This window comes from Rhododendron vialii, chromosome 11a (assembly GCF_030253575.1).
Source record: "Rhododendron vialii isolate Sample 1 chromosome 11a, ASM3025357v1".
Lineage (NCBI taxonomy): Eukaryota > Viridiplantae > Streptophyta > Magnoliopsida > Ericales > Ericaceae > Rhododendron > Rhododendron vialii.
In genome coordinates this window covers 9,923,911-9,950,808 of record NC_080567.1, presented here as the reverse complement: position 1 = coordinate 9,950,808, position 26,898 = coordinate 9,923,911, and the positions used below count along the sequence as shown (strand labels likewise).

At 38.5% G+C, this 26,898-nt stretch overlaps 3 protein-coding genes across 4 annotated transcripts; 2 read left to right on the top strand and 1 right to left on the bottom strand.

Moving 5' to 3' along the window:
• Positions 1–410: 410 nt before the first annotated feature.
• Positions 411–5,287, top strand: LOC131307605 (haloacid dehalogenase-like hydrolase domain-containing protein Sgpp). Of its 2 annotated transcripts, none has more exons than XM_058334226.1 (6): positions 411–717; positions 2,816–2,930; positions 3,278–3,429; positions 3,501–3,762; positions 3,852–4,020; positions 4,984–5,287. In XM_058334226.1, the coding sequence occupies exons 1-6, from the start codon at positions 506–508 to the stop codon at positions 5,049–5,051; spliced, it is 978 nt and encodes a 325-aa protein (XP_058190209.1). In that variant the 5' UTR covers positions 411–505; the 3' UTR covers positions 5,052–5,287. The 2 variants fall into 2 exon arrangements, with proteins under 2 accessions (XP_058190209.1, XP_058190210.1); XM_058334227.1 differs by having other exon boundaries at positions 662–912.
• Positions 5,288–12,259: 6,972 nt separating this feature from the next.
• LOC131307608 (haloacid dehalogenase-like hydrolase domain-containing protein Sgpp) lies at positions 12,260–16,164 on the top strand. Its single transcript, XM_058334230.1, has 5 exons — positions 12,260–12,404; positions 14,634–14,748; positions 15,012–15,163; positions 15,238–15,499; positions 15,737–16,164. The coding sequence occupies exons 1-5, from the start codon at positions 12,370–12,372 to the stop codon at positions 15,920–15,922; spliced, it is 750 nt and encodes a 249-aa protein (XP_058190213.1). The 5' UTR covers positions 12,260–12,369; the 3' UTR covers positions 15,923–16,164.
• A 671-nt stretch (positions 16,165–16,835) lies between these two features.
• On the bottom strand, positions 16,836–24,536 carry LOC131307599 (phragmoplastin DRP1E-like). Its single transcript, XM_058334212.1, has 15 exons — positions 24,171–24,536; positions 23,239–23,302; positions 22,501–22,608; positions 21,803–21,904; positions 21,495–21,545; positions 21,331–21,392; positions 20,725–20,815; positions 20,576–20,640; positions 19,916–20,110; positions 19,680–19,799; positions 19,500–19,570; positions 18,936–19,161; positions 18,170–18,220; positions 17,717–18,085; positions 16,836–17,139 (listed from the first exon to the last, which is right to left on the bottom strand). The coding sequence occupies exons 1-15, from the start codon at positions 24,297–24,299 to the stop codon at positions 17,014–17,016; spliced, it is 1,830 nt and encodes a 609-aa protein (XP_058190195.1). The 5' UTR covers positions 24,300–24,536; the 3' UTR covers positions 16,836–17,013.
• Between the last annotated feature and the right edge of the window lie 2,362 nt (positions 24,537–26,898).

Below are 26,898 nucleotides of genomic sequence, written 5' to 3'. Positions count from 1 at the left end.
GATAAGGACGATTTGGTGGATGAAGAAGAGGTTGATTTGGTAGGAGAATCCATGAATGCTCCGATACCAACTTGAATTTGTATTTGGAAAATAAAATGTTCTCTCACACAATTGTGCTTAAGAGTGTTGTATTTATATAGGAGAATCCATTACAATGGATACACATGGAAGTACATTTGAATATGGACATCTAACAATCATTATCTCAATGGTAAAGAATGGGGGCAGAGAGAAAAAGCCTTTTTTTTCTTTTCTTTTCTTCCGTTGACATTTTTTGTTTTTCCTTTTATTATGGGCCAAACATGATGTAAGGGGTTTGATCAAAATTACTCAATACTTCAGGGGGTATAGTGTCGAGGACATTAAACACAGCATCTGGAGAGGAGACAACTCTCCTGATCTCTTGGGGATTATTTCCATTGCTGATTCCCTGCAAAGATTCTTTCTCCACGGTCTCTCTCCCTCTCTTTCCTTCCCTCATTTTTCTAATTTTTATACTCCGAAAATGGTAGTTTTGGTACAGTATCCGTCAATTAATGTTTTGTTACATCCCACCATTCCTATACCGGGAAGTGGGAACGCAACTAATTGCCCACTACATGTAAAAAATATTAGAAGTATGTTTAACTCCGATGGAGAGTTATGCATAATTGAACTTAGGCATTGTTCAACCACTCGTGCCGAGTTTCCAACCACTCGTGTCCACACCAAGCGAAGGTCTTGCCCCCTCTCTCTCTTTCCCTCGGTTTTCACAACTTACCAATTCCTATTGCTTTTCTCGTGTTCTTTTATAGAAGAATCCGATTTCGTGTCTATAAGTAAAATTTTCTGATTGAGATTAGAACCCTTTGTTAAAATAGTTCAGTACCATTGTACAATGACACTTTCGTCGGGTGAGAACTCAGCAGACAGGTGATTATTATCCTAACCCTATATCTTGTTAAGCCTGAGGTGTTATGTTCTGTTGTTTGATACGTATATGGTCTGTTTCACAAAAGATAGGATCTGATCTGCCCATATGAGAGGAAGACTGGAAGAGCTCTACTGTGACAAAATTTTGCTGTGAAATGAAATCACCTCTGCTTGAAATGAAATCTGGGTTTTTGTAATGCTTGGATCATTTCATATGGGTTTTTGTAAGCAGAACCCATATGAAATGATAAAAGCATTACCTCTGCTTGAAATGAAATCTGGGGTTTTTTGTAAGTATTATATGCATGCTATGAATTCTGAGCATTCCAATTTCCAATTAATTGCTAAGACCGTCTTCAGAAACGTCCTGATTTATTTGCACTGCTTTTATTTTTGGTGTGCTTGTACCATGCAGAAATTTTACATCCGGGTTTTTTTTCAGTACGAATTCCCATTGTTTGTGGAAATGTTTTTTTGTTTTATATGTAGTTTTGCACACATCCGTCCATGGGATTGTAGGGGTTCGATTTATCGGGATCTTGACTGCGGGTCGGTTCCAGTTCCTTCCTCCGCGCGCCCGCCGCCTGACCTGCAGAGTGTCACTAGAGCTATGGTAGCCCAGTGACCCTCCGACGATCAAGTTAGATGTAGGGAGAAGTGTATAGGTCTAGGTTTAGGGGAGAATGGTATACCTCTCTAGGTTAGAATCCCTTCGTATTTATAGACTTTGCTTTGCTTGGCCTCCAAGCTAGTGTATGGAGGGTACACTCGGGTAACCGCCTCGGGTGACGTCATATGTGACAAATGGGATAAGGCGGTTACGGAGCACATGGTCAGGTCAGACCCCAATGATTACTCTTGTGGCGTAACCGCATGGGGCCCTCCCGGCGTAACCGTATTTCTTCAGGCGGCATCGGGGTCGGGAATACTCCGCGCGCTTAGGCAGCGACAGAGCCCCAGCCGGACTCCCCTTACCGAGCGACATTCCAAGGGTGGCGCTGTGGTCTCCAGATCCTCATATAGAATGGCAGATAGGCATCCTCGTGCTCGCTCAGTGCAATGTGGCTTGGTGGGCTGTCCGAGCCCCAGTTCCGGAGCCACTACATGGATCTATATCCCACTCTATAGTTTGTTCCGTAGTCTTGACATTTCATGGGAATTGTTGTTGGAATAAACAGATTCACAAGTGAACGAGCTAGCTGATTTGTTCAGAAGAAAAAACTGTTGATACTTATATTTCCTAAATAATTGACTTGGTGGCGTACTTTGTGCGTATATTTTCTGCGGAGTGTTTGCTCAGTTCATTTGGTTTCTTTAGATTAGGAACTATTTTGTTACTGTTTACTATTTTGAAAGGCCTCTTAATTGGTGTAGGATCTTGATGGTGCTAATTGCTGATTGGATATAAGTATTTAACCCTTTGGTTTTTCTTGATGACTTGTAGTGGTTGCTTAAAATTCGATAGTTTGATCAGGTTTTGGAAGAGGAATTTTTTCTTTTTCCACTTTAGATTTCCTGCTAAATGGTTATGAACTAGAATATTTGTAAGATGTAGTATTTAGTTCGATGAGATCAAGCAAAAAGCACAATGCACTAGCTAATTTGTTCATCTGAGATTCTGAGCTAATCAGGAGCCTCCTTTTTGCCATCTTTTTCATAGATTAAGTCGGGATTCCCAATGTGCCATTCTCCATGATTAGTACTAAACACCAGTTTGTTCGAGTAAACAACTACCAACTGCTCTGGTAATATTGTAAAGCCATCGATCTGTCCCTTTTCAGTTTGGTTGCGCAATCCGATGGACCGAGGGGCAGTTCACATGAGTTGCCAAAAGTCCCAGAAAGTTTTCTGATTCTTGATTTTTGTGAATGTTGACTTATTATCTCCTTGATTGTGCAAGCAGCACATCTCGTCTCTCCAGACTTGCTCCTCTTGAAGCAATATTATTTGACGTTGATGGAACACTATGTGATTCGGATCCCATTCACTACCAAGCTTACTGGGAAATGCTTCCAGAGGTAAGAATACTTTTTCTTTTTCCTCCTTGGAAACAAATTGTGCTTTCCAATCGAATTTGCGGCAGGACATGGCATGATTAAAGGAGCAACATATTTATATTGATGTATCTGAATGAAAAATGATTCTTATTTGTGTTTTAAATGAGGAACCTTTCACATAGGTTGTGTATGGATATTGGTTTTGTGAAGGAAAAAGTAAAGGTGAGGAATTCAACTATATTGACCTAACCACTGTTACACAGTTCGTTCCTCAAAGCCAAAATCCAAACGCAGGCTTTATTGGAAGTTGGGTAAAATGCCATGAAAAAATTGTTTCTGATGTTATCAAATACTCCAGTGTTTAACAGATAGATTTCAACAGTGGGGTTCCCATTACGGAGGAATTCTATGCTGAATTTATTTCGGGGAAGCATAATGAAGACATGGTTACATTCTTCTTCCCCCATGATCACCAACGAGGGTTAAAATTCACCGCTGAGAAAGAAGCCATGTTTCGGAGGTAAATTTCTCTTTTCTCCCCCATGAATTCTTCAAGCTCCCTCCTTGTAACTTATTACATGGAGAAAGCAGATTGGCAAAGGATAAATTGAAGCCTGTAAACGGCCTTTACAAATTAAAGAAATGGGTAGAAGCTCGTGGTCTGAAACGGACTGCTGTCACTAATACTCCTAAAGAAAATGCTGAGTTGATGATCTCAGCTCTGGGGCTCTCCGAATTCTTTGAATATGTTGTTCCTGGGAATGAATGTGAGCATGGAAAACCACATCCGGACCCTTACTTGAAGACACTCGAACTACTCAACGTGTCGAAGGATCACACTTTCGTATTTGAGGTTTGACTTTTCAGACACTTCTGTTTCTGTTATGCATTTCTAGTCTTGCCAGTAATAAAATTTTGTTTTTGGGGCTTTTGATTTCTGAGGATTCTGTTTCTGGAATTAAAGCTGTGGTGGCAGCTGGGATGCCGGTGGTTGGTTTAACAACAGGAAGTCCGGAGCATTTGCTAATGGAAGCAAAGACTGCATTTCTCATCAAGGATTTTGAAGATCCAAAGTTGTGGGCTGCTCTGGAAGAGCTTGATAGAAAGGCAGGTATGGCAACAACTGAAGGTTGAAACATTTATCATATCGAATTACAGGATTACTTGGAATTGTTATTGGTTTGGAGTAGCTTATTGCATCCATTAACTTGAATGAGGACTATATATGAGGGAGTTTCATTTTATTTTGGGGGCATCACTGTTGTGGTTACACAAAGAGGATATCCCTATCTTCACCTAATTTATGGCTTGTAATAGGAATTTGCAGAACAAGTATGGGGAAAAAAATATGTTATTTTAAGATATACTGAATATCGGAGTAAGTTTTATAGCTTTTTTTCCAGTTTGTTCGGACATAAATTGATATCGTCTTTTATGCTATAATTTTCTGCGTTATTGGCCTGCAACATTAAAATTCTACGCCTGTCTTTGGAATTACATTGTCCGTATCAAGTCAGACTACAGACTAACCGATCCAATTCGATTCCGTTTGAACAAAGATCCGCACCCAAATTCCATGACTTTTGGTGTGCTCTGGATGTGGTTCATTTTTTCCTACCTCATAACTCTTCACATCAGAGGCAATTTCACTATTCAAGAAGACACATTTCTATGTGTGGAAAAAATCCCCTGGAGTATAAAATTATAACCTTAATTTTTAGGTCACGTCAAATTGAATGGCGGTTATATGCAGACACACAATTTAACAATTTCATTTATTTCTCAGATCTAGGAAGTAGCAATATATACTTTTATTTGGGTAATGATTTTTGTACTTTACTTTTTTATAAATGCACACCAGAATTTGTCCTTTAGTGTTTAAAATTACATGTAACACAATAAAAAATAATAATTTGGAGTGCATTAAGAGAGTGAAGTGCAAAAACATATTTTGGGATTGATGAAGCGCCGGCCAAATAGAAGAGAAGGGAAGTCGGTGTATTTATTTATTGTTTTTTAGTTTTCCCTCTGCGGAGTTGCTTCTCATGTTTACTCTTTTTTTTTCCTCGGCTAGGTTTTCCCAAGTCTGGTACCTTTACCCCGGATTCTGGTTTCCTAAGATCTGATGGTGGCTTTTGGTGAATAATGTTTCCGGTGTTGGTTAGTGATTTTGGTGCTGGTGTTGATTCACCGGAGTACATTTCGTGGCCGTTCATAAGATCGGAGTTGTAAGGTTCTGGCATTAAAACTTGGAAAGCTAGGCCTCTTGTTTGGTTACTCCTTTTGGGGGTGATAACTGTCTTTTTTATGTCTTCGATTATTTTGTATGATTAACAATGAAACTTCTACCATTTTATAATATATACACCTTATAAGGACCTTATAGATCCCGATCGAATTTAGATGATTCGAGCCGCTTAATGTGATCAGAACGTGATTTTAAGGGTCTCTCGAGAAATCGTCAAAAAAAATGTCTAGAAAGGGTTTCATCCGAACAGTTTCAAACAGTTTTTTATTAAACGGTTCAAAAAAACTGCTCAAATCAAGCCATTTTTGGTCATTTTTTTGATGATTTCTCACGAGTACGTTTAAAATCACGTTCTAATAACATTGAGTGGCTTGAATCATCGAATTCCTATCAGAAAAAGGGAGAAATGGGGAGGTCCGCATATAAAGTCCTTACCTGAAGATTTTTGTGTATATATATACACACACGGGGCGGTTTCAGAGACACCCAAAAAAAATCTCTAAAAACACTTCAAATCTCAATTTCGAAGTTCCCGATCAAATGTTTATGATCCTAACTTTTCAATGTGTGCAGAATATGATTTTAAGGGTGCCCGAAAAATTAGCAAAAAAATATGACCGGAAAGTGCTTGTTTTGAGCAATTTTTAATTGAACCGTTTATCAAACTTGAGCTAAAAACTGCTCAGATCAAACCATTTTCGGTCTTTTTTTTCTGATTTTTCGCGAGTACCCTTAAAATTATACTCTGATCACATTAATATATATATATATATACACACACACGGGGCAGTTCCGGGGACACCCAAAAAAACACCTCATAGTTCCCGATCAAATTTTGATGATCTGAGCCGCTCAATGTGATCAGAATGTGATTTTAAGGGTATCTATGAGAAATCAGCAAAAGAAATGACGGTGAAGGGCTTGATCCGGACAGTTTCGAACAGTTTTTTATTGAACGGTTCAAATAAAAACTGCTCAAATCAAGCTTTTTTCGGTCATTTTTTTTGTTAATTTATTGATGGCACCCTTGAAATCACATTCTACACACATTGAACGGTTCAGATCATAAAAATTTATTCGGGAACTATGAGATTACGATTATGGGTGTTTTTTTAAATGTTTTTTTAGGGTGTCCCTTGAACCGTTTCGATATATATATATATATATATATATATATATACACACAAGTACTTACCCTTGCCTACGGCACTACCCATCATTTGATGGCATTTTTGTAATATATTTGTAAGAGTGTGGGTGTTTTTTTAAGAGAGTTGGAGAGCACACATCAGCCATTGAATCAAATGAATTTCAGAAATTCTTTCAACTTGTGTTTGTGTGGTCCCCACACTATTGTGTTTTATTAGGTAGATATATATATATATATATATATATATATATATATATATACACACACTTTTTGTAATTAATGTAGAAAAAAAATGTGATTTGAACTCCACCTAAGTACAAATTCTTATAACATAAAAAAAAAACGTGACGAAAATGGGGCTAGTAGCCGCCAAGTGTGGTGGCACAGTGTCTGGTTCCCATTTTACTTGGAGAATCAAAAAGCTTGACCGTTGAAAATATGCATAACCAAAAAAAATAGTATTGTCGAAAGCCCCCTGAATGCTAGAGTTATTTACTCGCAGTCCTCAAAACTGTGTATTCTCACCATGGACAACATTTAAACCTCTACATATATATGATAGCTAACGATGTTTACGTAGAGTTAACAATATCGCTTGTAATACAGTGGTGCGTGCGTGCAAAATTTTTTACCACTAAGTGAGTTATATTACAAAAGTTTTCAATTATACTAGGAGAATCAAAAAACTTGGCCGTTGGAAATATGTGAACACGATAATATTGTTGCAAACTCCTTAAACCTCGAGTTATTTACTCTAAGTCTTGAAGATTGTGAATATGTGAATTCTTGCCTAAGGCAACATTTAATCGAGATTATTGACTAAGGTAAATTTACATAGTAGCTAACAACGTTTATACAAAATTAACAATATCTGACAAAATAACGATATTGATTGCAATGTTAGTCACGCAAGCGCATGCAAATGTATTACGACTAGTGAGCACTATTCCAAAAAGTTACGACTAATGATTATTGTTACAAAAAATTCTAATTGTACCGGGAGGATAAAAGATCCTAACCATTGAAAATGTGTGAACACAAATAATTTTGTTGAAAATCCCTTGAACCTCGATTTGTTTACACGAAGTCCTTAAAATTGAGAATTCTCACTTTAGACAACTTTTAATCAAGATTATTGACAAAAGCGACGCTACTATGTAGCGACACAAGCACATGCAAATTTTTGTTCAATTAATGAGTTTTATTACAAGAAAAAGAAGATGGTACTTGTAACGCCCCCAATTTTGGGTACGTTAAATGAGGCATTTATTATATAATAAAGAGAGTCTGGCTCATTATTACATCATAAATACATCATAAGGAAAAGGTACATTTATTCAACAAGGAAGGAAACTAGGGTTCCTAATACTACTCTGCTTGCTCTTCCATCCTAGCAAGCTCCTCTGCTCCAAAAGCTTCCATGGTGTACATCTTATCCTGTTCATCTAAGAAATCTGACACATTATACCGGCGTCGCCACCCATATAATATGTCAGGGTCACCAAAAAGGCAACACCGTGAGCTACAACGCTCAATAGAGTAAACCCTACCCACTAACTCATAACTTACAAACAGTATATCATATACGACGAATAGTAACAATCACACATCCACATTCACTATTCAAGTATCGTTGGTGTCCATGTTTTTTTTTTCTGTGTTTCTCCTATGCAACTCATCGTAGACTGTGTCTCCATTTTCACTTTTCATCACCAAATCAACATTTTCAAAAATCCGTTTTTAACACACCCAACCTCGGTTCCGCCGTTCCAGGTTCCCGAGTATCCTCACAATGGTTCCGCCGTCCCGGGTTCCCATTGGCACACATTTGCATTGGCTCCTCTCCGCGGATAACCAAGCCACACACCCAACCTCGGTTCCGCCGTTCCGGGTTCCCGAGTATCCTCACAATGGTTCCGCCGTCCCGGGTTCCCATTGGCACACATTCACACACACACATCTCACATAATGCCATCAAAATCGGTCATTATGTAGTTTCAAAAATATTTCCTCCTTCGAAACACATTTTTCTTGTTAACCACACCCTAGGTGTCATGTTTCTATTTTCTCGATTTCCGTGTCTCGTTCTCATGCATAGACTCCGCGGTAGGACTTTTCACATACGCAACCATAAATCATTCATTGTAATCTAACAAGATCATCCAATTCTATATTGCTAAGCATGCTCGAAAAGATCAAAATATGAATACTTCAAATCAAGCGTTAAAATCTTATCTTTCGAAAATCGTTATATCTTACTTTTTGAGAAATTCAATACAACATATGTTTATTTAAGACAAAGTCATTTATCCAACATGTTCATACCTCCATTAGTGAGATAAACTTATTGACAATCATGCATTTTAAACGATAAGCTTATTTACTTGAAACCAAACAATAGATAATCTTATCTACGATATTGATACTTTGAATCAAGAACATGCTACTCTCTAACGTAGATTTTATACTATACGTAGAGTTATTGGATTAGGGTTCTACGTATACTTAGGGAAGTGAGTAGAGAAAATCTACATGATCGTAATGTCATTTCAAGATTTTGTAAAACGAGCTTGCTATTTATTCCTAATACTTTAACTTGCCTTATCATAAGCAAAATAACTAAAGTTATACTAGGGAAAATGAGTAGAGATTTATCTACCTTGATCGTAATGTCATTTCAAGATTTTGTAAAACGGGCTTGCTAATTATTCCTAATACTTTAACTTGCCTTATCATAAACAAAAATAACTAAAGTTATACTAGGGAAAATGAGTAGAGATTAATCTACCTTGATCCGAAACTAGTCGGGGCCGAATAAGCTAGTTGGAAGATTTTCTACGGGCGGTGAACTTGCAAATCTGGACCGAACTTTGGATGGCAGTAACTTGGTCAATATTTGGCCGAATACGATCGTTCTTGGGTCGAAGTTGAAGCTCTCGGAGTGCTCTACGACTTTCGTGAAGGAAGTTGATCCTAGAAACTATTTTAGGTAGGAGAAAATGGTGATAAAGGCAGAGACAGTATGCTGTCTGGAAATAGAAATCCGAGATTTTTACTGAACTTCGGATGCCAATATCTTTGTCGTTTCTTCACCGATTTGGATGGTTCTTGGGTCTAACTTGAAGGTTTCGAAGTGCTCTACAACTTTCTCGAAGGGAGTTGGTTCTAAAAACTAGCCTAAGCAGGGGAAAACTGAGGATTTACGAAGGGCAGTAGGCTGCCTGGAAAAAACAGAAATGGTTTTTAGAGAGAAGTGAGAGCAAGAAGTGAAGGTGTGAGTTGAAATGCTTGGAATGGCTTGCTATTTATAGGCAAGACTTGAGCTCCTCCTCCCTCCTCTATGGCCGGCCCCCCCCTTCTCTCCTTTCTCCCATGGATTTGCTCCATTGAGTTGTCATCTCATGCCTTTTAATCATGCCATGCCTTCCATGACTTGTCACTTCTTCTTTAAGCCAAATCCTAGACAATCATGAAGGGTTTTTGGCTTGTCAAATCTATGGGGAGGTTTCTTGCAAGAAAGAATATAATCATGGCCTAGCTTTGTACTTTGGAAGACTAGAATGGGTTGGCATGTAGTCAAAAAAATAGGCTTAAGGCTATAATGTTGCTTGTGTAAGTAATCAAAACTCATGCACACACTCCACCCCACTCTCTCCATCCGGCCTCTTCTCTCTCTCTCTCTCTCTCTCTCTCTCTCTCTCTTTCTCTCTCTCTCTCTCACTTGTATCTATATACATCCAAGAAAATCTAGGAAAGTAAGTCTAGGATTTTAAGACTAGAACATAGGCGTGCATGCATGGCAAAGCTAGTCTTGCTTCCCTTGGAAGCAAAATGATGGGATTCTTTGTATGACTTGTCTTGTCATGCTTTTAGGCAAGTCAAAGGTCTAATAACCAAGGGACAAAAATTCCCCTAACAATTATGGACCAAGGGGTAAAGGGATATTGGTAATAATTTGATATGACTAGTCATGGAAATCTATTGTCCAAGGGATAATATTTTCCCTAACATTTATGGACCAAAGGTTAAAGTTTTCCCTTGCCTTTATTATCCAATAGGTAGGGTAAGTAATGATGCTAGGTAAAGTGAAATGACTAAACATAAGAATAAAATGATTACTCCTATAGTCTAATGGTTCAATTAGGGTTCGGAGGTTCAAAAGGCTCAAAGACTGTCAAAAAGGTCCATCTAGGATTAGGAAATTGTAACTAGATTGAAACGGTAATTAAGGTTTTCTAACGAATTGGTTGGAAACTAATTCTACTTGCCAAGTAGGATTTCTAGCCAAGAAATATAATTTAAAGATTTTATTTTAACTCACTAGAAAAAAAATACGAGTGCTTCTACAAGCATACTTGTCTTTAGAAAATGACTAGATTGCTCGGCGTGAAAGATATAATTTTATAAGTTTCAAATCTAATTATGACGGATTATAAAAATTAAAAAGAAATTTTTAGTAGCAAATCCAAGTATTTAAGATAAAATTTAAATATTTAACGAAATTTTTATTTACCAAAAATCAGGGTCGTTACAGTACTCCCCTTACTTAGGGACTCTAGATCCAAAACTTTTCATGTGATTACTTGAAAGGTAAGTAGAAAAGCGGGATTTCATCTCAATCATTACCTATGGTTCCTTCCACAACTGTTTCACACGCTTGCACGTAGGAGTGAGGTGACCTTAAAAATTGTTGGTTTGAAATGAAAATTCAAATACAAGAGAACAAACACGTCATTTTCATTAGACAATAGTAGTGCATTATCCATGTCCATGTCTCCGAGATGCTTAAACTCATTCTAGAATATATGCATGGGCTTCAAATCTAGGAAAGATATGTCCCGAGTCAGCTTGCGTGCATCTCAGACTAATACCTACGGCTCCTCCCACAATCGTTTCACATGTTTGCACGTGGGGGTGAGGTGTGTAAGATAAACCAATCACATACCAGTATGCGCAACGGAAATTAGAATCGCACTAACCTCCAGCCATTGTTGTTCAAATTGAACGCCGAACACACACGTACTAGATTTAAGTGTCTTCTAACCTATGCATGACTTGAGTGCCTTGAGTGATGGATGTCAAAGGCTTAAATAGATGTTAGGTTAGGGACCCTTCATTTTCTTTAGAAAACCTTATAGTTTTCTTCCATCATAGAAAAATACTTATGGAGATAGTAGAAAGCCATTAGCTTTCGAAACCACCACTACATATAATGTAAGTGGGCAACTAACTATAATCATACATGTGACTAGGTGGGCCCTAAAATATTTCTTATAAGGTGGTCCCAAAAGTTGTGGGACGTTAAGAAGGAGCAAACCCCTGAGTCACATGTCAAGATCACCAAAACAATCCATTGGGTTCCATCTCTACTTGTCATTCACACTTTTAGTCTTCGTTTGGAACCTATGGAAAAGAAAAGAAAAGATAAAGGAAAATGGGAGGGAAATTTTACTATTTATTAAACTTAAAATTTTTATTTTCTTCTCTCTTTTTCTTTCGACCAAACAATAGAAGAGAAATTTTTTTAATTTTCCTTTTTTTTTCCCTTGAGTTCCAAAGAGAGCCTTAAATTTTGTCTTAATTTTCTGAGTTGCTTTTTTTTTTTTCCTTGACTGAAGCATGTGTAAAAAAAACCAACAAGACAACTGAAAAAAGATGAGGAAGCTAACGGACACCATGTATGATATACCAACCCGACACCGAAACGAAGACTTCCCAATTGAGGCATTAAAGAGAATATATTTTGTGAAATACAGGGGAGGTCAATAGAATAATTACTCAAGAGAGGAAAAGACATAACTAGAAAGGCATTTCAGTGAGAGGCACCTCTACGCAACTCTCGCGCTTTATTTTTCTTCTTTGATTCCCTGTAATATTCTCTCTCTCTCTCTCTCTCTCTCTCTCTCTCTCTCTCTCTCTCTATATATATATATATATATATATATATATTTCTGCATCACCACTTCTTTTCGATTAGCTCTCAAACACCTTTTTTCGCACAAAACAATTTTCGCTCTAAGAGCCCAATCTGTGATAAGTTGTGGACCACCCATTGTCAGATCATGACAATTTCTTCCGGTGAAAACTCAGTGACCAGGTGAACAAATTGTCAATTTGCTTAGATGTTTCTATCAAGATTCTTTTCTTTTTCAATCGCACGTTTCTTCAAGATTGGTAGATAATTGGTCTGGGTTGTGTTTGTTTATTTGGTTTATTATTGGGTAATGTCGCAATGGAACCCAAATTGAAACTTTTTCTGAGTTTATTTAGTTTTTGGTTCTTATCTGGTCATACCCATGGAAAACAAAGACGAGTAATTATTTATCAATTGTGGTGTTTCTTGTATGAACACACACAAACATTTGTGATTCTGTTGTGTCTGATTTTGCTTAAGTGATTAAGTCGATCGAGAGGGATTAAAAAATGCCACTTTCTTTATAGAAATTCGTGTTTAATCGCACAGTATTCCTTGATAATTTCCTTCATTTTTCTAACAGCGGTTGACATCGGGGTTATCGAAATATTGTTAAGTTCAGAGACATGTTGGATGATAGTTTAGGACTTCGGTGTAATTTGAATTTTTCCCTGTCGTTTACACTTGACTTTTAGAACCGGTGTCTAGCCAGCTTATACGCACCTCACCTAATACCCGGGCAAACCAATAGCATGTGCATTTATGGATTTTTTGTATATTGGTGTGTGATTTTACTAATAAAAAAAAGAAAAGAAAAGCAAGAAGAATATAAACCTCTTTCACATCCCAATAATGCCAGTGGCAGGTTGCATCGATCTTCATCGATTATGTTTAGTGACATACCAGTATTGGGAATTGAGTCCTGAAAATATGATGTGTGAAATCAAGACTCTATTTTAATCTATGAAGTTCGAAATCAGGGAAATGGTCCACTTCATTTTGGCTTCCTTATAATGTTGAGTATCAACTGAAATGGTGGGCAAAATAGAACATTTGTGCAAAGTTACATCAAACATATAAGGCGTATCTCTGGTAGAATGGAGATCATAACCATGTCTTAGAAAATTGTAGGGGTGTCAAATGGACTGGTCTGGGCCAAATTGGATAAATTGTATGTGAGTTGGGTCTTTAATAAGTTATTGACCTATTTAGAACCCATTAGCTATGAGCCCAATGACTCATACCCGACCCGATCCATTTATTTAAAAACAACCCATTAATCCCATTACATATATATTAAAATTTTAAAAGGACTAAAATTCCTATCTACATTGAAATGACTATATTACCCCTATACATCTAAACAACTAAAATACCCATGTACACAAAAATTATCATAGTATCCCTATATGTTATTTGATTTGGAGAATTCTGAAATAAAGTCTTGATGTTCTAGATTGCGCAAATAAGATAATTGAGCTTTTTTTTTTTTTAATTTGATAATCTGATGTCCGAATCAGCTTGCACGCATCTCGACTAATTTCGGAACTTGAAGTTGACGGTCGAGCAAACCTCCAGTGGTCACAAAATAAGACAATTGAGCTTGGGTTTCTCCAATCCCCCATTATACATGAACAATTAATTAAATGTGTGTGTGTCTATATATATATATATTATGTATCTGACCAATGATTGATAGGTGTGTTCAAGCCTGATCTCATCAATGCCATGACTGCGATATCGAATTTTTCTGCATTTGCATCTTAATTTACGAAGCTTTTGAAGGAGATTATATTTTTCTAGGGCCCCTATTTCTATTGCTGCTATTTTGCATAACACGGATCTAGATGAGAGAGAGAGAGAGAGAGAGAGAGAGAGGGGAGAAGAAGAAGAAGAAGAAGAAGATCCCAATTCAGTGGCGAGAGAGGTCGAGAGTGAGGGAGGAGATCGGGGATTTCGATGTGATCATTAGATGAAGGTTTTTTTTTTAGGGTTATGTTCATGATTTATTGGGTCATTTAAGTTTACCCAATTAAGACGCAATTAATAAATGGGTTAAATGGGTTGGACCCATTCTAACCCAACTAATAAATGGGCTGTGTTGGGTCTATTTTCTAGTAGGTGGATTTGGGTTTATTAATAGGTTTGGGTTCAATTTGCCACCTCTAGAAAATTGCAACCTCTAGTTTGCACTCCCTTTCGAATTACTATTCTCGTTGTGACACACTCCATCATTCATGCACCAACTAATCAGGTTCGAAAAGCCATCAATCACTCCTATTGTAATTTTGGTACTGATCCGAGGGGCAGATTAGCCAGTCACATGTGTAAGCTACAAAGTCGTGGCAAATGTTGAATTCTTTAATATTTTGAAATGATTTACCTATAATTGTCTTGTTTTTGTATAAGCAGTTCCTGTTCTCTTGCTAGACTTGCTCCTCTCGAGGCAGTACTTTTCGACGTTGATGGAACTCTGTGTGATTCAGACCCCATTCACCACCTTGCTTTCCGTGAAATGCTTCAAGAGGTAGTGATAAAAATTGTTTTAGTTACCTTCATTTTATTTTTGGAAAACATTAATGATGCTGTTATTTCGAGCCATCTCATTAAACCGCAGGATGGTTATGTGAATGTTATTACATTGATAAACCAATGATGAGCGCTCATTAAAACCGTAATTTTTTATTTTTTATTTTGTGTAAAAACAACTGAATACTTTCTATAGTTGTCAGGTGGAGTGAGATACGGATTCATCTTCATCTTTTGACAAATGGTTTGAGTTTTTAACAGATAGGTTTCAATGGTGGGGTTCCTATTAGTGAGCAATTTTTTGTTGAGAACATTGCTGGGAAGCATAACGATGACATTGCTGCGCTCCTCTTCCCTAATGATCTCGAACAGGGTCTAAAATTCTGCGTTGATAAGGAAGATATGTTCCGGAGGTAAAATTCCACTCTCTTCCATTTTCCATTTTCTAAATATCTCAGCTTAGTAATTTATTTTCTGGACGAAACAGATTGGCAAAGGAAGAATTGAAGCCCATACAAGGCCTTTACAAACTGAAGAAATGGGTTGAAGATCATGGTTTGAAACGGGCTGCAGTGACTAATGCTCCTAAAGAAAATGCTGAACTTATGATCTCAACTCTCGGATTTTCCGATTTCTTTGAAGCTGTTATTCTAGGGGACGATTGTGAGCATGCAAAACCATTCCCAGATCCCTACTTGAAGGCTCTAGACATACTCAAGGTGTCAAAGGATCACACTGTTGTGTTTGAGGTTCAATTTCTTTCTTCTTTTTTAAATATATGTTTGATATCTACCATTCTACAGTCTACACTAATTGATCCAACACATTACAATGGGTGTCAACTTTTTCTCCATAAATGTTCAACCGAAAAGCACATTATACAACCGTCTGAGCCAAGTGGCCCGGTTCTTGACTTCTTTCAGACCCTGATTTTCTTGCATTTATTCATTCTTACTATAGTTGATAGTAATTTGTTGCTTCTTTAGGACTCTGTTTCTGGAATTAAAGCTGGGGTCGCGGCTGGGATGCCTGTTGTTGGATTGATCACGAGGAACCCTGAACATTTGCTGATGGAAGCAAAGCCCACGTTTCTTATCAAGAACTACGAGGACCCGAAATTGTGGGCAGCCTTGGAAGAGCTTCATAGGCTGGCAGCACCAGCTTCAACTTAAAACATTCATTGTAGATATAAGCCGAGTAGAATGTAGGGCACACAATCCGAGATCTACTTCGGAGAATAATGTTGTCAGGGAGCTCTTGCATCCTTCTAAATACTGAATAAGTACTTGTGAATTCTTGTCATTGTTTGGTGGATGATGGCATAAAATTGAGTTTTGGCATGATCACCAATTGCAACTCTGGATGTAATGTCTGGGAAAGAATCATACCCTAATAAAATGACATTGCAGGCTTATATTTCTGGTTGTTATTGCCGGTAAAAAATGTCATTCCATGTGGCCTAGCTTACACGCACTCCACTAATACTGGGGAAGCAATCCCAAGCAGAGAGTCCAATTGAAGCCGGGGCAAAGTCCTATATGGAGAGACCCTATACTATAAGAATCGATAACACATAGAGGTTTCTAAAGCCTTAACTACTAGGCCAACCCCTTGGGTTAATTGCCATGCCATGTAGAACTTAAGGTTTCAGGTTTATTTAGTTCAAAAGTTTTATTCTAGTAAATTTCTCCTGAAGTAAGTTATTGAACCCTTTAACTATATTACGTTGACTGTCTTACTCATGACGGGAACTTGCAACTTCGGAGTATGAAATAAGTATGTGTCTCATACTTTTAGTTGATACTCACTTAGAACTCGCAACTTCGGAGCATGAAACACTGGTATTCGATGTGAATAGATTTATGACACAGTTCATATGGAAAAGTGGAAGTATATACCGAATGTGAATATTTTGTAGTCTTTCTACTGTGACCTAAGTCTTCAAATGTTGTGATAACTTAACCCAGGCACGGCCATTGTCTAAAAGCGGTCTTGTCTAATTTCATATCCTTCTCTTCTTAGGTCACTGTATCATACACCCATTTCACACCTTTGATAATCATGTCATGCCGTAACAAGCCAAAATTTGAAGAAATTTATTTGTGATAGTATATCAACATCCAAATGTGAAAATTATTGATTGAAAGCTAAAAGGGAAGCATAAGCTCAATAATCCAAATAGTCGTGTATCTTTACTAGAAGGTAGCACAAAACCGCTGCTATTATGAACATGGGGATCTCCTACTTGGTGCATTCATATTCATCAAGCCCACAACACAGAATCAATTTCATCCCTTGCAGACTTGTACAATTCGAGCCTCCTATCACACTGCTGCCTCCTCTCCATTAACACCGGATTTTCATCAAGTAGCTGTGCAAGCTGCCAGCCCTATCCAACAGTGAAAACTTTAATCGCCAAATGATCATCATTGGTAAAAGAAGCATTAATTGAATCATTGTCCAATAAACAATGTGCGTAGAGGGGGCAGGAGAGGAGTGATTATTTTGGTGATTTTTTGGACAGTTATCTTTCAACCCAAAAACTCTATTGGTCCCGTTACGTCGCAATTTTCTGAATCTGTTTTCTATATTCGTATTCTAGAAAATATAAAAAAAGTTTTTGCTGAGAGTTTTTGCAAAGTTTTTGTAGAAGAACTAACCCACTTTCACTTAAGAGAGGAAAACCTATGAGGAAGGCAAGTGTTTTTGTTTACAGACAGTTGTGATAATATCTCAACAAAAGAGATTTTGAAAATTGCGACCAAACAGCGAGCTTGTGTCCTAATGCACTTCCACCCACAACAGGATATGGTGAAAATCTCCATACACATATATATATATTGAGGCACGATTGCGCAGCTGAGATCGTATTGGGACAAAAGAATGGATTTCTGGAAATAAATGATACTGTGGGCCCGTATAATCAGAAAGGCTGGGATGGTTTTTCAGAAGTGATGGTTAAATACCTCTTTTTTCCCAGCTTGTGCATAGAAGTGGTCAAGTAAAGACTGCTTGGCCCCCCGAACTTGACAATACACCACAGCTTTCGGAATGGTATTCCTGAGCATCTGAGACACCATCAATATGTAAGCGGACACATTTGATCCTATCCTCCGTAGGTTCCCCTCTGTGTATCGGTCCACAGAGGACGCAGTTGGACTCCCTCCTTTCTCCACTTCCTGGGGGAGTCTGCGGAAGAAATCAACAGTCAAGTACGAGGACTCCATGTCCACCATTCGCAACACCGTCTTTTTACTGTCATCGCGAAACCTCTCCAATGATTCATTGGCGGCGGCTGCTATGTCTGCTTGAAGAGTTGGGAAACTTTTCAATTCCTGCATTGCAAAATCAAAATGTAACTAAAATATGGCCAAACATTTATGGTATGGAAAAACCAGGAATGTTCCATGACATCAAACCTGAGTTTCTCCAATTGACTTCCTCACAAGCTCCTTCAAAATGAAGTGGACCTACAATACCAAATAGGCTCAACCACTGTGAGAATCCAGCAAATTATGAAATATAATATTAATATTTCATATTACTGGGAAAATGTAGATATGCCTTCAGGCTGCAGCTTTTTCGACTACATTATATGCCATATTATTCACATAAATACCAAGGCCTACATAGTTTGTGATCAGTATTCAACAAGTTGCAGAAAACAACAATAATAACACCATTGTGATTCTCAAAATCAAATTATGCTTCAAACATTTGGAAAATAGAATAATTGTATTTCCAACTGTTTGCACATTGCAAGTAGTTTCCTTTCCCATTGAGAAATGGTCTATGTTAGAATACTATTAGACTTTGTCACACATCGCTTGGTATATTTTTGTAATAACTTATCTCATAAAATAAATAACAGTGGTTGTGTTAGGGTTCATTAACACCCTATACACTTCTCAATATTTCATATTCTCCCAATCAATACTATTAATCGCTTAGTAAAGTTTTGTGATAACTTATCTCATAATATAAATAATAGTGGCTGTGTCAGGGTTCATTAACACCCGGTACACTTTTTCTTATTCTCCCAAACAACAGTTTCAATGGAATCTATTGCCAAAAGACAGATTTTCTTAGCCCTCCAAGAGGAAATGTGCTCTTGTGCTCACAAGGAGCGCATCTGCAGCCCATAACATAAACTACAGTAGTTACAAGAAGATAAAATAATCTTACAGCATCCACTGAAGCTTCTGCTGGGCCTTTGAAATAATTCAGGGCCCCATCAATAAGGCGTCGGTAACCTTGCTCAGGTGCAATCAGATGAGGTTGGTATCCATCTGCTTCTGCCACTACTTTCCTTACATTCTGCAATGAAAGATGACGATCAAACGGGAGCTTCCTTAGGGCAGCAGGGAGTTGATAGTCAAAAACTCCATAAATCCTATCTCCACCAGGTCGCCTGACAATAATATAAGCACAATTAGAAGAGAAACAATTATAAACAAGAACTCCATTCATTTGTCTGTGTTCAATTGTGCTTGCTTTTGAAAAGAACCATCTTATTCAAGTGACTGCAAAAACCCTATACTTCTTATGTGAAATGGTTTGAGCTCAAAGTTCCATCAAGTTGGAAGCTAAGAAGTAAGAACATAGAAGTGGATGTAAAATGCCAACTCAAATGCTTTCACCCAGCATATGAAACCAAGGGTTCACGTCTTCAGAAATTGTGAATGACTTTTTTCGTGGCCATGAATTTTGTTTGGGTTGGAAAAGATGGGGAAGAAAAAGATATCTTACCCTCCATCAAGGTGCTCCTTAAATATCCTATCAAATGCACGGCAGAGCTCCAAGATGGTGTATAACTGAGCCTGCAAACAAAAGAAAGGCCATCCGAAAAAGAAAAAAGAATTTAAATGTCAACCAAACAATAATTTAAAAAAAAATAGATAAGGAAAAAAATAGATATAAGCTGCGTACCCCTGCATCAATAGCAACAGGCCTGCCAAGGTGGTCCAACTCTCTTTCAAGTTCGTTAATGCTTTGGTTAACCAAAGACATAATACCTGGTATACGGGCCTTGATAACAGACTCTAGTTGCTGAAACCAAATTCACTCAAGATGATAAACAACCATCATACAACTTCCAAACAAAAAAATAAAATTAACAGGCAACCTTCCAGGTATATAAAATGAAAATAGGGCACAAAATGCACCTCTGAGAGAAGTTTTGCTAGATATTCTGAACCCATTCTGCTGGCCATGTGTCCATATTCTAGACTAGTGGCAAAGAACTCTCGCTCCCTACACCTTGCAGAAAGCATGTCAACATTTCTATTTAAGTCAGCCTGTGAGCGGTTCACGATTCCAACCCAAGGGTGCTGCAGTCTGTAAGATCTTCCCTCGAGAACCTTCAACATAACACCAACCCAAATATGAGAGGAAGTACCAAGAAAAAGATAAATGAGAGAGAGACCGAATATTTTGCATCAACGCATTGCTGATAATACAATAAGTTATATACAGGTTGCTCCACAAACATCCAAGTTACCAATGCATGAAAAGAAAGGATTATCTGGGTACTTCGGAACAAAATATGAATATCTCCTCAGAAAATGTCCAACCAAGCTAGCTCCTATTAGTATGGAACTCTCAAGCAAGCTTCCATAGTCCTGTTAGTATGGTAACTCTCAAGCAAGGTCCCCATAGAAACAACACTTTCCAACATATTATGTAGTTTTCTGATGTTATTGAAAACAGGGAACAAGGCAAGAAGCGCACACCAACCCTCCTAATTATAATACTGGTTGATCTCCCCCCATATTCCTGTTTTCAGCAGTTTTTCAGCAAAACATATTCGGAGGTAAGAAACTTACATCTAATGCATTAGTTCCCCGGTCCATCAAATCAAGCTTTGTTAGAACACCAAAAGTCCTTTCACCTGCGAATTACCCATGCATTGTACAGCAAGGCAAAACTAGGAATAATGCATTGGACCAAAATTACAGAGAATGTGCAGAAGTACCAGCTGGATCAACTTCTCGAGCAAGCTTGATAGCATCAGATGTTGCAATATCTTGATTGGCTGGAGTTATAGCAAGGATAATGCAATTTGGCTGCCAACCACGAACAAGATATTTAGAAGTTTATTTTATTCAGCACAAGATCAGAATTAAAATAATTGCAAAAGAATGAATGGTTACATGACATAAGCATGCTTGATGAAGAATGGCAACAGGCATGCATACAAAAGAGAAAAATAGATACTGGCATTCTAAAAACTGTAGCCCAGGTAGAGTCGATCAATTATACTATTAAGCATTTATTTCAAGCAAAGGGATTGCAAAAAATTTCCTATCAATAGCGATCTATGATATTCCAAATTGCTAGATTTTTGCCTAGTATCATTATGCATTGCTTGCAGAAGAAACCTTAGGACTTGAGTACCACAAAAACCATATTATCTGCTACCATTTTATTCGTCATTGATTCTTCCCCTTTCATTTTCTTAAACATGCTTAGAGGTCTCCCTCAATTGTATTACAGCTGAGAAAGACAGCATAGGAAGGCAAGCAATGAATTCCATGATTTACCTCTAGTTTTCATATCCACATATACAGATGCACATTACCTTCTCTACATAAGAGCGAACCATGTTCTCAATATCTTGAGCAATACTCTCTGGCTGTCCCTCTGCCAATTAGAAACAATTTGTAGTTTTCATTGGAGGTCAAAAAATTCAGAAAAGTATAACATAGGCATGACCAAAATAAATGCGGAATGGGGAACTCATACCTACAGCCACCTTCGTTAGACCAGGTAAATCTATCAAGGTTAAATTGACAACTGCCAAAAAAATATTCAATAAAAATCATCAGAGAAGAGGTGGGGTGAAAAATGCAAAGATAAGCATTCACTGGAAACTGTAGACCTAAAAGAAATATGTCCAAAAATGACCAACTATTTGGTAAAAAAAAAGAGGTCTACAGCTCTGATAGGCTTTGCAAACTCGGACAATGCCTCTCTATCTTAGCCAGATGAAATAAGGACATTCACGGTTTAACAAACTTTACGTGATCAGAATGAAAATAAATTACGCATACCGTTGGGAGAGAATATGCTGAGATTAATAGGAAGAGGAGAAATCTGTTTCGTCCTCCCAGTCACTCTGTCTGTTTCCTCCTGAATTTCTTTTCGTACCAAGGCTGCATAAAAAATTCAAAGACGATATATGTGAAACAATATGATCACTTCCATTTCAAGACCAACCAGAAAGCAACCACATATTGATTCTCTACATATTGTCAAGACATACAACATGCACGAAGTAAGGTTGATAGAGATGGATAGCAAAACAATACCAGCAATCAAGCCAAGGTGGAAACTGGAAAGTAATAAGTATTTTAAATGGCCTATTAACACATGGATATCAGGAAGCATATTGTTTTTGTACTTCCTTTTCTTTTCTTTTCTTTTCTTTTTTGTGTACATTCATGTGAGGTTTATGTTATGTTGTTATGTTGTTGTTGTACATTCATGTGAGGTTTATGTTATGTTGTTATGTTGTTGTTGTACATTCATGTGAGGTTTAGAAGTGATTGCCTGAAGGGGAAAACGAAAGTACACATCCTTAAATCCTAATGACAACAGACTAGTTACGAAAACACATAACAAGCACAACTGAAAGCAGCCTTTCTCTGGATATATATAAACCATCAACAGGAGGCCATCTTGTATTGGAATGTCTGCCAAAACATCAAACAGTGAAACCAAAAGTAAATTTGCACAAGAGCACACATACAAAAGTCTGTGAATTTTTTGTTCTCCTGGTGGAGGAATTGGGCATAGTCCTCTTGTCCTTGCTCTGTATTGTACAACTGCAACACCAAAGGCCTCCTAGTAACAATTCCTGGAAAAAAAATCACGAGGTAATCCAAGACAGGAAAAATAAGTACAACAAAAAAATTATTACGCAAGCTTTTCGTCCCAACTCCTAACTGATATCGGAGAAATTTAAGAAAATTTTGAGGGAAAAAAAATACATCAATGCTTATATGATCTTCTACGGTTAAGAAACAGGTCAACTCAATCTAGGATATCTGGGCACATCTTGCTATATTCAATAGAATACATTTCTTTGAGGTAAATAAATCACACCTCAATGAGACTGCCACTAAAATCTTTCTATAGCCTCAAATACAACAGCTGGTCCCGTGTTACTGTAGTCTAAAGACTCAAAACCATGTTTTGATTTTACACAAATAAACTGGACCTAAATCTCGAAACCTCCAGGTAATGTCTTTACAAGCCTTAAGACAATAACCCAGAGGAATGGAGAAAAGGTCGCAGTTGATGCAAGAGAAATAAAATAAAAAACACAACCAAACCAAAATTTCCGGGGAAGCATAGCCACCTGGACAACATAAGACTGGCTTCAAATCGTTTTTTCCAACTTCTCCCAGACACCAAACACGATATATTAATATACAGCAAAACCCAAAAAAGAATAATCGAAAAGTAGGTTCTAGAAACTATTTACCTGATCCCCTTGGCAGAAAATCCCTCCCAACAATACCCTCCAACACTGAAGATTTCCCAGAGCTCTGCAAAACGTATAAAAAACCACGATTCACAATCAAAACTAACCAAAATACACGCACGAAAAACAGGTAAATGAGAGTCCATACATCTTTAATCTTTCCATTGTGTATATCTACTTTCACACACAAACACGCACACAGGAGCGGCTCCACTGTGTTATGGGGGGGTTCAAGTGAACCCCTTGAGCTCACAAAATGGACCAAAATTTTGTAGTCGTTACGCATAATATGATTTCAAAAAATATTGTTGGCAGTGAATCATTCGTAAAATATTGTCGGCACTGAATCATTCATACGTTAGCCAAGTAAATGAAACGTCACTTATATTTGTGAGTAAGGAGACAACATAGCTCAACAAATTAAAATAAATCAGGCCGAATAAATTTTCAGCTAAAATAAATGCGTTTGTTACTTATAGAGCTTTGTATACAAAAAAATTTCTTTCGTTTTTGTCACTGCTGAATTCAAATCCTAGAGCCACCCCTGCACGCGCGGATGTAGGATGTAGAGAGACTGCCCTGGGTGATGCACATGCACACATCTCTACATTTAGAAATCACATGAAGACTTAAACAGAAAAATTCGAAAACAACTACGACTCCACATGCCCATAAGCGCACGAATCTCAACCAAACAACTTTAGAGATGGTTGCATGATATATTTACCCATGCACGTCTGCACTTGTAACAATCCAGAAACACAAATTGCAATCAGACCTAACAATTAACCACGATGTACAGAACACGAAACGTATACACAAACAATCATGCAATTCGTGTAAACATATACGTGTATGTATATATACATGTTGATACGTATCTGTTCGCACATGCACGTTTGTATATACGCAAAAAAGTAGAGAGAGAGAACCTGGCCGCCGACGACAACGATGGTGGGAAGAGAGTCCCAGAGAGTAGGCAAGGCGTAATCGGCGCCGTAGTCACCGAGGAGCGCACAAGCCCTCTGAATGCGATTGACGAGTCCAATGACGCTGTCCATCGCCGATAAAGCAACGACGACGTCGTCCGATGCAGGAACCCTAGGAAGACGACGACGGAGCGCGGAGCGAACGACGATGGAAGCGGCGATATGTATGGACGTGCAGAGGAAGCACAAGTAGAAGAAGAGAGTGAAGAGAGCTATTTTTGCCCCTTTTTTTTTAACTCTATTTTATATCTTATTATTGTGGAATTAAGAAGACTACTTTTTGACTTTCGGAAGGAAGACGGTTGTGTTGTGCGTAGTCTGCGTGCTGTGTGGGGGTGGGTCGGATATACTAGCGTGTGGTGGCTTATTTACCGTTTGGTCCCCAAAGTATTCGTAAGTGACCAATTTCATCTACAATCTAAACATTTGATCAATTTTATCCCCAATGTTTAAAATGTGTGTCAATTTGGTCCCCACCCCTAATGTTGTCCCTCTTGTCCGTTAAAATGGAAGACATCAATAGTATTTCACCCAAACACTACAACAAAATGAAAAAAAAAAAAAATTGAAAATATCAAAAAAACAAAACATCAGTGACCTTGTCAATCTCTCTGTACATCTGTACGTAGCAAAGGGTATCTATTGAAAAAAAAAACAAGTGTATCAACCCTTTTTCCAACTTTTCGAAAGAGTCAACCTTTCAAAACAAGGGGCACCCAATAGTAGGGATGGCCATCTCGGCCGATCCGTCCGTATCCGATCCGTTATCCGTCCCGAACGGATCGGATTTTTCGGAGATTTTTCGGATATCGGGGCGGATTCGGATTTATTTTTCAAAAAAAATTCGGAGATCGGATCGGATTCGGAGGTAAGTCTGCCTCCGATCCGATACTTACCTCCGAATCCGATCCGCCCCGAATCCGATATCCGATCCGTCCCCGATCCGATCCGCCCCGAATCCGATTTCCGATTCGCCCCGAATCCGATATCCGATTCGCCCCGAATCCAATATCCGATCCACCTCCGAATATCCGACTATATAAATACCTCTTATTTTTTGGTTAATCAATAGTCAGTCTCCTACCCAATTGACTTCACTTCACACAACCCTCCTCGCCCATGACTTCTCCCCCTTCTCTCTCTCCTCCCCAACCCGCCTCCCCCTCTCTAAAAAAAAAACTCTCCGGCAACGGAGAGATGCGGCAATCTCCCCTCAGGAACGCGGCAGCGAGACTCCCTCTCCATGTTACTTTTATTTTTTTTCAATCTGAGTTTTTTTTTTTATCGAGTTCTAATCTGTTTTTTTTTTCTTTTCCAAATTCGGATTCGGATATCCGATCGGATATCCGTTCCCCGTTCGGATCGGGGATGGAGGACAAAAATATAATCCGTTCGGAGTTCGGGGCGGATTCGGAGGGCGGGTGGAGGGTTCGGATTCGGATTCGGATATTGCAATATCCGACTCCGATCTGCCCCGTTGCCATCCCTACCCAATAGTGAATGGTTTCGCCGACAATGGCACTCAGTCAGGCCGGCCAACCGACGGCCTCTTGCTCTCCCTCCACGTACTTCAGCAAATTCCCCAACCTAAAGCTCAACGACTCACCACCACCACAACTATATACCCCTTCAAACCCGCCCTCCCAGACTCACCCAACTCGCTCCCACTCAACCCCACGACTCAGACCTCTTCTTCTTCTTCTCCACCACCACCTCCCCCAACTCGCTCCCCCAGCTTTGACACATCCCGTTTTCCCTGAACGCTCTGGAGTCGAGAGTCGGGGTCACCGACACGACTGCTTCGAGGTCACACAACCCATGAAGCAAAACAGGTTACATTTTTTTTCTTCATTTGTGGTAGTGTTATGGGGTGAAATACCATTGATGCTCTCTATTTTAAAGGACAAGAGGGATGGCGTTAGGGGTGGTAACTAAATTAACACACATTTTAAACGTTGGGGATGAAATTAGTCAAATGTTTAGATTGTGAATGAAATTGACTACTCGCTAATACTTTGGGGACTAAAAAGATAAATAAGCCTTGTGGGGTTCTAGGCATGATGCGCCACGTGCGAGTTTTTAAAGTGGGGAGTGTGGGGTCTCTCAGGTCACTTTCGAATTGTTTTGAAAAGAGTTGTTTGGCGGGCTGTTTTTGGTAAGTTGGTATTTGGGGGGACTGCAGGCGGTACTGTGCGCAACAAATCGCCATCACTCCAATCTTGCTTTGATAATCAAAATCATTCACTTTGTAGAATTCGTCAAGTAAAATATGTGTACCAAAAATCAGCTCGATCGGATATCATTAAATGCTTCATCCAAACATTATTATCTTGAAATTATTAAGTACCAAAAAATAGTGGATTTTATCTAGTATTTCAAATCCATTCGTTTCAAGAGAACAATGTTCGGATGAGGCACTTAATGATATCTGATTAAGCTAATTTTTGACACACTTGTTTCACTCGATGAGCTCTACGAAGTGAACGTTTTCGATTATCGAAGCGAGACCGTAGTGGCGACGATTTGTCATGCACAGCATGGGGCTACGCAATACCGCTCTCCAGTCCGTTTGTTGGTCGGATTGTCCGCAACGGAAACAGAACAGAAAGTCTACAGTTATCGATCGGGAAATCCCAATCAAAATCCCGACGCCCCGACAGGCACTCTCCGG